The sequence below is a fragment of the Macaca mulatta genome, chromosome 19 (assembly GCF_049350105.2).
Source record: "Macaca mulatta isolate MMU2019108-1 chromosome 19, T2T-MMU8v2.0, whole genome shotgun sequence".
Classification (NCBI taxonomy): domain Eukaryota; kingdom Metazoa; phylum Chordata; class Mammalia; order Primates; family Cercopithecidae; genus Macaca; species Macaca mulatta.
Genome location: NC_133424.1, coordinates 59,127,365 through 59,142,718, shown reverse-complemented (window position 1 = coordinate 59,142,718; position 15,354 = coordinate 59,127,365). Strand labels below are relative to the sequence as shown.

General features: G+C 54.4%; 1 protein-coding gene across 2 annotated transcripts; it reads left to right on the top strand.

Annotated features, from left to right (window-relative positions):
* Nucleotides 1-1,555: 1,555 nt before the first annotated feature.
* Nucleotides 1,556-14,990, top strand: DACT3 (dishevelled binding antagonist of beta catenin 3). Of its 2 annotated transcripts, none has more exons than XM_028839123.2 (4): nt 1,556-1,918; nt 9,621-9,717; nt 9,879-10,031; nt 12,724-14,990. In XM_028839123.2, exons 1-4 carry the CDS (start codon nt 1,670-1,672, stop codon nt 14,118-14,120), a joined length of 1,896 nt encoding a protein of 631 aa, XP_028694956.2. In that variant the 5' UTR covers nt 1,556-1,669; the 3' UTR covers nt 14,121-14,990. The 2 variants fall into 2 exon arrangements, with proteins under 2 accessions (XP_028694956.2, XP_077836723.1); XM_077980597.1 differs by lacking the exon at nt 1,556-1,918 and adding an exon at nt 7,901-7,976.
* Nucleotides 14,991-15,354: the final 364 nt, after the last annotated feature.

Genomic DNA, 15,354 nt, shown 5'->3' with positions numbered 1-15,354 from the left:
CGACTAATTTTCTATTTTGAACAAGAGGAAGACTGAATAAAGGTTGTCTCTACCAAATTTTAAGACATTTTTTCCCCTGAAACTTACTAGATTAGTTTTAAAACGTATTTATCAAACCCTTCTGTGGCTGTTGATCCACGGAAGTCATTGCTCCAAGTACCTGATACATTTCATTTAATCCTCAGAACAACTCTATGAGGCAGCCAGTATTATGATCCCGTGATCAGATGAAGAAACGGTGGCACAGAGAGGTTAAGTTTTCCAAGGTCACACAGTTGTAAAGTGACAGATCTGTGACTCACCCCGAGGAAGTCTGGCTCCTGGAGACTTTGCTGTCTGTCGCCACTATCAATTTCTCTCCATCTCACCACCAGAAGGTCACTTCGTGCACGCGGAATCATAAAAGAGGGAATATCTCGTATGATCTTCTGGGCCTTGGCTTTTAGGGATCCAAGGTCTGTCTGAGAGATGAGTGTGAATATTAGAGCTAGGTCTTGGAAGTTGGTAGAGGCAGGCTCGGCGTAGTGACACAGGTTGGCCGCCTGAGGGTGCCCCAGTCCTGCTCGCGGAGCCTGGAGACAGTGGGAAGCCTTGGAAACGAATGTCAGGCTCAGACTCCTAGGACCAGAGAACGTTGAGAATAGAGCATCATAGAAGGCTGAGAACAAAGCCCCTTAGAACGTAGAACAAAGGCCCCTGGAATGGAAGAATGATGAGCATACAACCTCCTAGCACCTGGGAGACAAAAGCTGCTTAGACTCTCTTCTGGTCAAAGCATAGAATCTTCCACCCAGGGTCTTATAATTCCAGAATTTGGAATGCAATGGATCTCAGACTCTTAGCAGCAAGACCGGCTACATATTTGGCCTAGTGCAAAGTGAAAATAAGGGGCCCCATGCTCAAAAACTAAAAATTTCAAGACAGCAATTGCAGAACATTCAACCAAGCGCGAAGACCCTTCTAAGCGGATTCCAAGCCGGTGAAGCCGGCCCTACGTAGAAACAATTTTATCGGAGGACGTCCGTCTGGTTTTACAGCTGAGTGTCTGGGAAGGCTTCTTGGAAGAGGAGGCGAAGTCAGGGCTCGACCCCCTAACCCTTTTCTCCCCCTGCGCAGCCTCAGAAGCTGAAGGCTGGGCGGGGTGGGGGGATAGGAGCAGCTGCCAAACTGTCACGTGGACCAATTCCCTATTTATAGATCACCCGTCCCCTCGCGCCGGACAGTCCAATGGTAGCCAGAGCTCGCCCGCAAAAGGGTGGAACCTGCTGCAAGACCGGCCAGACACAGACCAATGGCATTGAAGCAAGGGCGGGCTTGTTTCATTGTGACGCGTAGAGGGGCGAGGCCAGGGCCCCGAGGCAGTTGCTCGGAGGGGGCGTGGCGAGCGGAGTGAGTAGGCAGTTGCGAGCATGCGTCGTGTTGGGCGGTGCGGTTGCACGGCCGAGCGTCTCCGTCGGGGAGGTTATTCGCCAATAGGCGGCAGTTGCTCGGTAGCCGGGGGCGTGGCCATGCAGATAAGGCGCGGGTGGGCGGCCCAATGGGCGGGCGCCTATGCAGATGAGACGGTGACAGCCCGGCCAGCGGGCGGGCAGGCTGCTGGGGCGGGGAGGTGGGACCGGGAGAGGGGTGGCCGCGGGGCCCGGCCGGGCTGGGGCGGGGGGCTGCAGCCATGATCCGGGCCTTCTCGTTCCCGGTGAGCCCTGAGCGGGGACGGCTGCGGGGCTGGCTGGAGGGTAGCCTGGCCGGGCTCTGCGAGTTACACTGGCTCCGGGAGAGGCAGGAGTACCGCGTGCAGCAGGCGCTGCGGCTGGCCCAGCCCGGAATGGGGGGCGCCGAGGCCGAGGACGAGGAGGACGCTGATGAGGATGAAGATGCGGCGGCGGCGCGCCGGGCCGCAGCAGCCCTGGAGGAGCAGCTGGTAAGGGGCCGCCTGTCCGTCCGTCCCTCCACCCCCGTCTGTCTGTCTGTCTGCCTCAGTTGGATGCTCAGACACCCGGGCGGGGGGGGGGGGTTGGGGACCCGGGTAGGCAGGGAGTGAGAAAGGACAGGGGGTGGGGCTGGAGACCCCGGAGTTCCGGCGGCGGGCCGGACTGGCCTCCCCGCCCCCAAATCGGGGGAGGGGAAACTGCATCGCCCCCACTGGGGCCTCGTGAGAAACAGGCCCCATCCGTTACACCCCTTCCCCAAAGATAATCCTTCTGGGCGCCAAGTATGTGCCAAACCCGGGACCGGGTACTTTGCAGGCGTTGTCTTCTTGCAGCTTGGGAAACAGGGGGTGATAGTCCCCATTTAACATAGAGAGAAATTGAGGCTCAGAGAGAGCAAGCGACTCACCCAAGGTCACACAGCCAGGCTCCAAACATGCCCTTATCTGGGCCCCGCCACAGGGCTCCATCTTCCCTAAGTCCTGGTGTGCTTGGAGATCTCCGGAGAGGGCGGGGTGGGAGGAGGGGAATCTGAGGGCCTCCAGAGGGAGGGACCACTGCTGAGAGAAAGCTCACAGTCCCTGAGGACCCCCCACTGGGCTCTTGACCCTTTGATGACGCTTCCCTTGCTTCCTAGATGGCCCCAGCTCTCCTTGACCCAAGGGGAGGCAGGTCGAGGCAGCGCCTGGGGGAGACTTCTGGCCTCTGGGTGTTCTCATGGTGGAAGATGGACAGAGGTCTCCGGAATGACTTGAGGAGGCCCATGCCTCTCCCCTTTCTATGACATTCCTTGAGTCTCCCGACCTCATGCCGGGGTTCTGTCACTGTCTCCGTCCTGCCACATCCCTGTGACTTTCTGTGTCTGCTTCTCTTTCTTCATCCTGTCTCTCTGTCTCTGTGATCTCGGCGTCCCTCTGCGTCTGTCTCCGTGGCCTTCCCTTCCTGCCTGTCTGCACCTCGCTCTCTTCTTCTTGCCCGACGTCCCAGGCTCAGTCTCTCTTCCCCTCCCCCCAGCCCGCACACCCTGGCTCCACCGCAGATCCCCATCCCCAAGCCTGTGTGTGGCCAGAGCTTCCCGTTTCGGGAAACCTGAGCCGAGGTGGCAGTGGAGGGGGCTCTCCCCGCCGCTGACCTCGACTGCCCTCTCCCCAGATGGGGACTGGGGAGGAAGACTGAAGCCAGACTCCCGGGGCTGCACGCCCGGCCCCTCCCCCTCTCAGGAGTGGGACCCCCCCCTGCACATTCTTTTCTGGAAACAGAAACAGCTGTGGGAGTCCCCACCCCCTCCCAAAGTTAGAGACGGATTGTGGGGGCCTTCGCTAGCTCCCCCCACCCCAAGCTGGCTCGGCTTGGAAGGCGCTTTCCATCCTGACAAGGAGAAAGCGAGGCATGAGGATGGGGTAGCTGTGGGTAGCTGTGTCCTCTCCCGCTCTGCCCTTGGTCTCTCCCCTTTTCACCCTTCACCTTCCCCATCTCTGCCCTTCAGTCTCCCTCTCCTCGGTCCCTCTGTCCCCTCCTCCCCCCCAGCCCTCTGTCCTCCCGGCATGAGATGGTAGTGGAGAGGCCTGTCCCCCCCACCCCCCAGTCTCTAGGCAAAGCTTGTCCCAGCATCAGGGAGGAGGCGGTGGCAGGCGGGGGGAGGAGGAGGAGCAGTGAAGCGCTAAATATAAACTTCTCTAGTGCTGGGGGTTCCTGGGTCCCTCTGAAGAGCGGGTGAGGGCTTATTCTGATCCCCCAGCCCTTGTCTTATGACTTACCCCCCACCCCCAGCCCCTGCCAGGAATACACTTCCTTCAAGGCAAGAAAGACTGAAGCCAGACTTGATTTCTTTCTAATAGGAATGATGGGAATACCAGGTAAAGATCAGGGGTGTTGCAGAGAAGAGAGGCAGGAATCCTGGGTGAGGACAGGGGCTCCCTGGGTCCTGCTTGTTCTCAAGAAGGAAAAAGGTCCTTTTCAGCAAGAAGAATTTAAGTCAGACTTGCGGAAGGACTTCCTAATAGAGATAAATGGGCATTGGATACCAATGAGGGGCACGTGAGGGGAGAAACAAGGGAAGTTTGGGCAAAGGGGTCTCCAGGGGTCCTAACCGAACTCTTATTAAGCCTGCAGAGAAAGGATGAGGGGCACCGTAGGGAGGCAGGGAGCCAGACTCAGGCCAAGGACTTTCTAATCTTTTAAAGATTCATCCTTTTGCAACTGGAAGGAAAGAGGCCAGACTTGCAAATAGAGGGGTGTAGACTTGGAATATTTTCGGGGGGGTGCCTAGGCGCTGGAGAGGATGAGGCATCTCCTGTCTGTCTCCTTAATTTCTGCTCTTCCTTGTAATGGAAGAACCGGAATTAGACTTGGCAGAACTTACCGAAAAGTCCATCCTTTCGCGTTTATTTATATATTTGTAAATGATATATTTATTTATTCATTTATTTTTAGAGACAAAGTCTCCCAGGCTGAAGTGCAGTGGCGCAATCATAGCTCACTGCAGCCTCTAACTCCTGGCCTCAAGCAGTCCTCCTGCCTCAGCCTCCCAAGAGGCTAGGACTACAGGTGCATGCCACCACACTTGGCTAATTTTTTTTTTTTTTTTTTTTTTAAGATATGAGGTCTTGCTATGTTGTTCAGGCTGGTCTCCAACTCCTGGGCTCAAGCAAACCTCTTGCCTCAGCCTCTCACAGCACTAGGATTGCAGGTGTGAGCTACTGTACCTGGCCTTTATTTGTTAATTGAGACAGAATCTTGCTGTGTCACCCAGGCTGGAGTGCAATGGCATGATCTCAGCTCACTGCAACGTCCACCTCCTAGGTTCAAGTGATTCTCGGCCCACTGCAACCTCCACCTCCTGGATTCAAGCGATTCTCCTGTCTCAAGCTCCCAAGGAGCTGGAATTACAGGCATGCACCATCACCCCTGGCTAATTTTTGTATTTTTAGTAGAGATGGGTTTTCACCATGTTGGCCAGGCTGGTCTTGAATTCCTGGCCTCAAGTGATCCTCCCACCTTGGCCTCGCAAAGTTGTTGGGATTACAGGCATGAGCCACTGTGCCTGACTCCTACATTTATTTTTAATTAAACAATGGAAACATTTTCTATTTTCCTTGTAAGAAATTCATAGCCTTCCTGTAATCATACAAACTGGCATTTATTATGTGTCAAAAGAAACTCATTTAATCCTCACAATAACCTCCAGGAGATGGTGTGCTATGATGCCCAGTTATAGATAAGGAAACTGAAGCCCAGAGAGGTAAAGCCACCCACCCAAGGTCACACAGCTGGGGAGCAGCAGAGCTTAATGTGATGCCAAGTCATGCCTCCTTAAACATTTCCTTCTACCATCCAGTCCCCCCATTCCTCCCTGGAGCCCCTAAATCCAATCTTTCCTCTGAGGTCACCATCATTGTCACCTTACTGTCACCTCCCAGACCTCTTCCAACATATCTCCTAACAGAAACTGTTTAGATACCCAAAAATATGGAGCTTTTGTCAAAGCTTTGCATTTTACAAATTCTAGTTTCTTGGGTGAGGTCCCAGAGACTATGCCAGTCAAAGTGTGGCCCCCTGGCCAGCAGTACCACATCACAAGGAACTTGTTAGCCATATAACTACTTGGGCCCGACTGCAGGCTGAAATCGAAAGCTCTGGGAATGGGACTCAGTCATTTGGGTTTTCACAAGCCCTCCAGGTAATTCTGAGTCACTCCTATATATATTCTGCACTTTTCTCTTTCTGCTCAATGCTATATCTTGGTAATGATTCTATATAGAAATTTGACAGGCCGGGCGCGGTGGCTCCAGCCTGTAATCCCAGCACTTTGGGAGGCCGAGACGGGCGGATCACGAGGTCAGGAGATCGAGACCATCCTGGCTAACACCGTGAAACCCCGTCTCTACTAAAAAATACAAAAAACTAGCCGGGCGAGGTGGCGGGCGCCTGTAGTCCCAGCTACTCGGGAGGCTGAGGCAGGAGAATGGCGTAAACCTGGGAGGCGGAGCTTGCAGTGAGCTGAGATCCGGCCACTGCACTCCAGCCTGGGCAACAGAGCGAGACTCCGTCTCAAAAAAAAAAAAAAAAAAAAAGAAATTTGACTCATTCCATTTCAACAGCTGTATAGTATTCCATTGTATCCATTCATTCCTTCATCTAATAGTTCTTTTTAAAAAATAGACAGCTGGGTGCAGTGGCTCATGCCTGTAATCCCAGCGCTTCAAGAGACCAAGGCGGGAGGACTGCTTGAGCCCAGGAGTTTGAGACAAGCCTGTGCAACACAGGGAGACCCTGTCTCTCCAAAAAAATACAAAAACTAGCGGGGCGTGGTGGCACGCGCCTGTAGTCCCAGCTACTTGGGAGGCTGAGGTAGTAGGATCACCTGAGCCCAGGAGGTGAAGTTTGCAGTGAGCCGTAATTGTGCCACTGCAGTCCAGCCTGGTGAGACAGTGAGATCTTGTCTCAAAAATAAAATAAAAAATACCAGGCACAGTGGCTCACGCATGTAATCCCAGCACTTTGGGAGGCTGAGGTAGGCGGATGACTTGTGGTCAGGAGTTCGAGACCAACCTGGCCAACATGATGAAACCCTGTCTCTACTAAAAATACAAAAATTAGCCAAGTGAGGTGGGACATGCTTGTAATCCCAGCTACTTGGGAGGCTGAGGCAAAAAAAAAAAAAAATCACTTGAACCTGGGAGGCGGAGGCTGCACCACTGCACTCCAGCCTGGGCAGCAGAGCTAGATTCTGTCTCAAAAATAAATAAATAAATAAATTTCATATATATATATATGGGGAGAGAGACTGGGTCTCACTATGTCGCCTAGGCTGGTCTCGAACTCTTGGCCTCAAGCGATCCTCCCACCTTGGCACTCCCAGAGTGCTGGAATGACAGGCATAAGCCACCACACCCAGCCCATTAAGTATTTCCTGAGCACCCACTTTGTGCCAGGCACAGTTCTAGGCACTGGGTGGGGGTATACCTGTGAGCAAAACAGACAGAAATCTCTGCATTCCTAGGGCTGACATTCTAGTCAGAGATTCAACAAACGAATGACACTTTGATGTATTATTTTATTTTATTTTAATTGTTTTTGGAGACGAAGTCTCATTGTTGCCCAGGCTGGAGTGCAGTGGTGTGATCTCGGCTCACTGCGAGCTCCGCCTCCCTGGTTCAAGCAATTCTCCTGCTTCAGCCTCCTGGGTAGCTGGGATTACAGGCGCGCACCACCACACCCGGCTATTTTTTGTATTTTTAGTAGAGACAGGGTTTCACCATGTTGGTCAGGCTGGTCTTGAACTCCTGAAATCAAGTGATCCTCCCTGCCTCGGCCTCCCAATGTGCTGGGATTACAGGCGTGAGCCACCAAGCCCGGCCCAATGTATAATTTTAAATCAAGAGGTCATTCCTGATACGTAGAAAAACCTCGAAAAGCAGGGCAACAGGGTGCACAATGACAGGGGAGCTATTTTGGAAAGGTGTCAGAGAAGAGATCGGGTCACCAAAGACCTGAATGAAGCAAGGAAGGTATGTGGGGGAAACATTCTCCCGAGGTAGGCGCATCTGTGGTATGTTCGAGGGACGGTGGCGAGGCCAGGCGTGGCTAGAGGGGAGTGAGTATTGCCAGTGATTTGTGGGGGACATGACATGGGGGACATGGGCGGTCTGACAGATTTTTTTAGCTACTTCCTGATGCCGCACAATTCGGCTGCTTTTTTGAGTTCCGCTCAAAGATGACTTCACCGTGAGCGTCTCAACATGCCCAGGGCAGGAGCCCAAAGTAGAACGATTTGTTGACCTTCCTCGAATAAACAGGCCCAGATGGGGGCTTCTGTTCTCGGGGGAGGGGAGAGGCTGGGCCCTGGAGAGACTGGGACTGGGGGTGGGGGTTGTGGCTGCCGGGGAGCCGGCCAGTCTTTCTGCCCTAAATAGGCAGGGCTGGGTGCCTGCCCTCCTAAACCCTCCTCCCTACTTCCCTCCCTCCTGCCGTCCAGACAAGCCGCTTTTGTCTGAGGGTCAGCCGTCAGCCTGAGGCTGCCTGCTGCTACCCAGCCTCACTCAGACCCATGTGAGGCTTCTTCTGCCTCTGACCCTCTCTTTTCTAAAATGAGGTTAAGTCCTAATGTCCTGGAGACCCCATCCGTGTTGCTTCAGCCCTTACGCCACCTCTTGTCACGGTCACTCCCCTAAAAGGGCTTTCACCTTCATTAATTCACATCTGATGAGAAGTGCTCTTTTCCCCAGCAAGAAGCACCCGGGGTAGACTAATGGAAATTTCTTTTCCTTTTTTTCTTTTTTTTTTTTAGACAGAGTCTGACTCTGTTGCCTAGGCTGGAATGCAATGGCGCAATCTCGGCTCACTGCAACCTCTGCCTTCTGTGTTCAAGCAATCCTCCCGTGTCAGCCTCTCAAGTAGCTGGGACTACAGGTGCAAACCACCATGCCCCGCTAGTTTTTGTATTTTTAGTGGAGACGAGGTTTCACCATATTGGCCAGTCTGGTTCCAACTCCAGATCTCATGTGATCCGCCCGCCTCAGCCTCCCAAAGTGCTGGGATTACAGGCGTGAGCCCCTGCGCCCGGCCTGACTCCTGGAAATTTCTTATGGCGATAAGGAACGGTAGACCCACTGGAGCTTCCTGGTGGGAGTGGACCAAAGGCAGAAGGAGGATGTGGTCTCTGGGGCAAAGGAACGCGCTGGGGATGGCTGCTGCAGTACCAGTAAGGCTAGACTCCCAGGACTGTCTAGGAGGCTTGGAGGTTCTTTCTGAAGGGAGAGCAAAGAGGTATAGTGGTCAGTCTGTTTTATCCATATTGGGGAAAGAGGCAATCTGCAGCAGGAGGGACTTAAGGAAGACTCACAAAAGGACCTTCTGTTGGTGATAAGGGGCAATGGGTGTAGCTGAAAAAAAAGGTCAAAGACAGGGAAAGCCTGGGCGAAGTGGCTCACACCTGTAATCCTGGGACTTTGGGAGGCCGAGGCGGGTGGATCACCTGAGATCAGGAGTTCAAGACCAGCCTGGGCAACATGGTGAAACCCTACCTCTACTGAAAACACAAAAATTATCTGGGCATGGTGGTGGGCGCCTGTAATCCCAGCTACTCAGGAGGCTGAGGTGGGAGGATTGCCTGATGCCGGGAGGTAGAGGCTGTGGTGAGCTGGGATCATGCCACTGCCCTCCAGCCTGGGTGACAGAGTGAGACCCTGTCTCAAAATAAATAAATAAGTAAACAAACAAACAAATAAAGTAAAAAAAGAAAAACTTGGAGAAGAAGGCAGACCTATGACTAAGGGATCTGGGGGTCATGGACACCACCTTTTAGTAGTAAACTGTCCTTAAAACAATCCCTCAAGTTAGACTCAAGGAGGGACATTCTAATCGGGGTTGAGGGGCTCTGAGCACAAATTGGAGGGAGCAACTGGTAAAGAGAGGGCAAGAGATGGGGGTTTTCTGAGGCCTCATCACACCTAAGAGGGAATGAGATGAGGCTGCAGCATGAAGGACTGGAGTTAGACAGTCAGAAGGACTTTCTAATGGGGATGAAGGGACGGAGATCTTGAGGGGTTCCTGGGATTCAGGTACTGCTTTTATCCTTTTGAAGCAAGAGCCTCATTGTCAAAGTGAAACTCTGCCCATAAGCTCATGGAATAGGGGACCAGTTGGCAGAGGACTGGGGGCCTTCTGACCATCCTTCTCTCCCTATACCTTCAGGAGGCCCTGCCTGGGCTCGTCTGGGACCTGGGCCAGCAGCTGGGAGACCTGAGCCTGGAGTCTGGGGGCCTGGAACAGGAGAGCGGGCGCAGCTCGGGTGAGCATGGATAGAGGGGTAGGGTCTGCCTGGGATGCCTCCATGTTCCCTGTATCCCTATTTCTCAGGCCCATGCCTCTCCCCATGCCATCTCCTCCTTTCCCCAGCCCTGGTTTTCCCACCCAAACCCCCTGAAGTCTCTGCTTCTCTCGGAAATTCAGGCTTCTATGAAGATCCCAGCTCCACGGGAGGTCCAGATTCACCACCCTCAACCTTCTGTGGGGACAGTGGCTTCTCTGGATCCAGCTCCTATGGTCGCCTAGGTCCCTCTGAGCCCCGGGGTATCTATGCCAGCGAGAGGCCCAAGTCCCTAGGTAAGGTGGGTGAGGGTGGGACCCTGGGACCAGGGAAAGGACAGTAAGAGTACGGTTGTGGGCCCAGACTTCCGAATCGGGCCTGGATTCCAATTCCTGGTGCGACATTTCCTTTTCACATGATTATGAGCAGGTCTCTTATTTCTGGGCCTCTGTGTTTCCATCTGTTAAAATGAAATATGGCTGGGTGTGGTGGTTCACGCCTGTAATCCCAGCACTTTGGGAGGTGGGCAGATCACTTGAGGCCAGGAGATCCAGACAACCTGGCCAACAGAGTGAAACCCCGTCTATATAAAAATTAGCTGGGCATGGTAGCGAACACCTGTAATTCCAGTGACTTGGGAGGCTGAGGTGGGAGGATCGCTTGAACCTGGGAGGTGGAGGTTGCAGTGAGCCAAGATTGCGCCACTGCCCTCCAGTCTGGGTGACAGAGCAAGAGTCTGTCTCAAAATAAGTAAATAAATAGGCTGGGCACACTGGCTCTTGCCTGTAATCCCAACACTTTGGGAGGCCAAAGCAGGTGGACCATCTGAGGTCAGGAGTTCGAGACCAACCTGACCAATATGGTAAAACCCTGTCTCTACTAAAACTACAAAAATTAGCTGGGCGTGATGGCCTGTGCCTGTAGTCCCAGATACTCTGAAGGCTGAGACTGGAGAATTGCTTGAACCCGGAAGTGGAGGTTGCAGTGAGCCAAGATGGAGCCACCGCACTCTAGCCAGGGTGACAGAGTGAGACTCCGTCTCAAAAATATTATAAATAAATAAATAAATAAAATAAATAAATTAAATGGGATAATAACAGTGCCTCAATAGCCAGGCATTGTGGCATATGCCTGTAGTCCCAGTTACTTGTGAGGCTGAGGCAGGAGAATTGCTAGAACCTGGGAGGCAGACGTTGCAGTGAGCTGAGATGGTGTCACTGCACTCCAGCCTGGGTGACAGAGCAAGACTCTGCCTCAAAAAAAAAAAAAAAAAAAACCAACCAAACACACACACACACACACACACACACACACACACACACACACAGTGCCCGCCCCAAGGGGATATTTTTGAATATTCAGTGAGCCTCTGCTCTAAGGCATTGGACTTGGAGCATGGCAGTCACTGGTAAACAGGAACTGCTGTCTTTCATTCATACAAGTAAGTTTTTGAGCCTCCACTATGTGCTATCTAGCAGTATCCAAGGAGCAATGAACAAAATGAACACTAATGAACAAAACAGGCAAATCCCTGCCCTCAGGAAACTGCCAGCCTATCGGAGGAATAAATAAAATACAGGATAAATGGCCGGGCGTGGTAGCTCACGCCTGTAATCCCAGCACTTTGGGAGGCCGAGGTGGGTGGATCACGAGGTCAGGAGATCCAGACTAGCCTGACCAACATGGTGAAACCCCGTCCCTACAAAAAATACAAAAATTAGCTGGGCGTGGTGGTGGGCGCCTGTAATCCCAGCTACTCAGGAGGTTGAGGCAGGAGAACTGCTTGAACCCAGGCGGCAGAGGTTGCAGTGAGCTGAGATCATGCCACTGCACTCCAGCCTGGGCGACAAAGTGAGACCTCGTCTTAAAAAAAAAAAAAGGGTTAATAAGCAAAATATCTAGGGTACGAGATAATGCCATGTGCTATAACAAGAAATAAGCCCGGGAAAGGGACTCAGAAGTGTCCCTTTGAGTTTGGGGAAGGAAGTGCAATTTTAGAAAATAAGGCCAGGGAGGGCCTCACTGAGACTGTAACATTTGAGCTGTGCCCTGAACTAAGTGAGGGAGTGGACCTAACAGATATCCAGGAGGAAGGGCATTCCGGGAATCTGGAATCTGGAATGGGAAGCACAAAGGCTCTGAGGCCAGAATGTGACTGGTGTGTGATTTCAGGAGGCCAGTGTGGCTGGAGTCCTATAAATAAGAGGAGAAGGGTCAGCCCGGTGGCTCATGCCTATAATCCCAGCACTTTAGGAGGCTGAGGCAGGAGGATTATTTGAGCCTGGGAGTTGGGAGACCAGCCTGGGCAACACAATGAGACCCCATTCCCCCAAAAATGAGCAGGGCATGGTGGTGCGTTCTTGTAGTCCCAGCTGCTCAGGAAGATAAGGCGGCAGGATCCCTTGAGCCCAGGTGATGGAGACTGCAGTGAGCTATGATCACGCCACTGCACTCCAGCCTGGGTGACAAGAGCAAGCAAGAACCTGTCAAAAAAGAAAGAAAGGAAAGAGAAGGAAGGAAGGAAGGAGGGAGGGAGGCAGGGAGGGAGGGAGGGAGGGAGGAAGGAAAGAAAGAAAGAGAAAGAAAGAAAGAAAGAAAAAGAAAGAAAGAGAAAGAAAGAAAAAGAAAGAAAGAGAGAGAGAAAGAAAAAGAAAGAAAGAAAGAAAGAAAGAAAGAAAGAAAGAAAGAAAGAAAGAAAGAAAGAAAGAAAGAAAGAAAGAAAGAAAGAAAGAGTAAGATGTTGTGAGAGTGGGAGAGGCAGAGTCATTGTCTGGACAAGTCACGCAGGGTCTTGTAGGACCCTGTAAAGATTTTATTATGAATTTTACAGGAAGGAAGGTGTGAGAGCAGGGTTTTTGCTGAGATGGGCATGGAAGGGAGGGAGGCAACCCCCCCCCCCTTCCAGGCTGGATGGGAAATGGGAAAGGACTTTGAGAGCCCCTCCACTCTCTTCCTTTTTTTTTTTTTCTTTTGGCCTTCCTTCCCTAGGAGACGCCAGTCCCAGCGCTCCGGAGATGGTGGGCGCGCGGGCAGCAGTGCCGCGGTCCTTCTCAGCGCCCTACCCGACGGCAGGGGGGTCCGCCGGCCCGGAGGCCTGCTCCTCGGCGGAGCGGCGGGCCCGCGCCGGGCCCTTTCTGACGCCCAGCCCCCTGCACGCCGTGGCTATGCGCAGCCCGCGACCCTGCAGCCGCCCTCCCACCGACTCGCCCGACGCGGGGGGCGCGGGGCGACCCCTGGACGGCTACATCTCGGCGCTCCTGCGCAGGCGCCGCCGCCGGGGGGCGGGCCAGCCCCGGACCAGTCCCGGGGGCGCGGACGGCGGCCCGCGGCGCCAGAACAGCGTGCGTCAGCGGCCGCCCGACGCGTCTCCGCCCCCCGGCAGCGCGCGGCCCGCGCGGGAGCCTTCGGTGGAGCGCGTCGGGGGCCACCCCACCAGCCCTGCCCCCTTGAGCCGCGCCTGGGCGTCGTCGTGGGAGTCGGAGGCTGCACCCGAGCCGGCTGCGCCTCCCGCTGCCCCCTCGCCCCCCGACAGCCCGGCCGAGGGCCGCTTGGTGAAGGCGCAGTACATCCCGGGCGCCCAGGCGGCCACCCGAGGCCTCCCCGGTCGCGCCGCCCGCCGCAAACCACCGCCACTGACCCGCGGCCGCAGCGTGGAGCAGTCACCGCCCCGGGAGCGTCCCCGGGCCGCCGGCCGCCGTGGACGCATGACGGAGGCCTCGGGCCGCCGGGGCTCGCCCAGGGCCCGCAAGGCCTCGCGCTCTCAGTCCGAGACCAGCCTGCTGGGCCGCGCCTCCGCGGTCCCGTCCGGGCCCCCCAAGTACCCCACGGCGGAGCGGGAAGAGCCTCGGCCGCCACGGCCACGCCGCGGCCCAGCGCCCACGCTGGCGGCCCAGGCCGCAGGGTCCTGCCGTCGCTGGCGCTCCACTGCGGAGATCGACGCTGCTGATGGGCGCCGCGTGCGGCCCCGAGCCCCGGCGGCGCGTGTTCCCGGCCCCGGCCCGTCCCCGTCAGCTCCCCAGCGTCGTCTGCTCTACGGCTGCGCGGGCAGCGACTCAGAGTGCTCGGCCGGGCGCCTGGGGCCCCTGGGACGCCGGGGGCCTCCGGGAGGCGTCGGCGGGGGTTACGGGGAGAGCGAATCGAGCGCCAGCGAGGGAGAGTCACCTGCCTTCAGCTCTGCCTCCAGCGACTCAGACGGCAGCGGTGGCCTCGTGTGGCCGCAGCAGCTGGTGGCGGCCACTGCGGCCTCCGGGCCCGGGGGCGGAGCAGGTGCAGGGGCGCCCGCCGGCCCCGCCAAAGTCTTCGTGAAGATCAAGGCTTCCCACGCGCTCAAGAAAAAGATACTGCGTTTCCGTTCGGGTTCTCTCAAGGTCATGACTACAGTGTGAGTTTGGGGATTTGCTTGGGCTCCCCCTTCATGGCCTCTGCACCTCCACACTCTCAACCACTGACCCTTCCACATCTACCTTCCAAAGACCATCGTTTTCTCTGCTTCCAAAGACCCCCCCACTCTCCCCACTCCTAGCAGTCTTGGTTGAAAAGGCTCCCCCACCACTAGCGAGAGGAATGGGGAGGAGCCCTGTTTGACCCAGTTCAGCTTCTAGCTTGGAAGTCCTTGGGCAAGACAGTTCCCCTTCTCTGGGCGTCACTTTTCTCATCTGTACAGTAAGTGTCCATGTATGCAAAAGGGGTAATTTGGTTTGAATTTCCCCGTTTTAGTTTAGAAGCCTAGTCTGTTTGTTCCCCTTCACCACTCTCTCTCTCATTCCTGATGAGCCCTCTCATTCCTCCTTTCCTTGCCCAGCTATGGCCCCCTCTCATTCACAAAGTGCCCCCTCCATGTCCCTGGACCTTTAAGATATCCCCTTGGCACCCTGGTCAGAGACTCTGTGTCTGACTCAGGTGGTTCCTGCAGAGTGCCCTGGGAAGGGAAGGAGCACTGATTTGGGGGTTTTGAGGGTCAAGTAGGGGTTGGCAACACCTGGAAAGAAGGACTCTTTCACCTCGATTCCTGGACAATTATGGAGGATTCGGAGGTAGAAGAGGGGAAGGAAGATGGTTTCTATCTCATACCCCCCACTCCCTGTAAGAGGGAATGGGGGAAGCCTGATGACCCTCAGCTGTTCCAATCTAGTATTTTTTTTTCTTTTTTAAAATTACTGTATTTATTATGACGATGGTGACTCCCCAGTGCAAAGGGGGGCCAGATTCTGTGTGTTTCTCTAACCTCTTTGTAAATAAATGCACAGTGTTACATATATGGTGGACTCTCATTGAATGATTAAGTGGGAGAAATGCTCTTTTTCCTTTGGACTAACATTTATTGAGCAACTTCTGTTTGCTGTGGATATGGCAGTTTCCAGGGAGGCCCCAGGGTGAATCTCAGCATCATCTTCCTACCATTGGCTATTTTACATCAAGGAATCTAGCCTTTGATTGGGTTATGTTTGGTCATAAATATGATTTCAGGCGGGATATGACGGCTCATGCCTGTAATCCCAGCACTTTGGGAAGTGGAGGTAGGGGGATCGCTTGAGCCCAGGAGTTCAAGACCAGCTTGGGAAACATGGTAAAACCCCATCTCTACAGAAAATACAAAAATTAGCCAGGCATGGTAGGTCA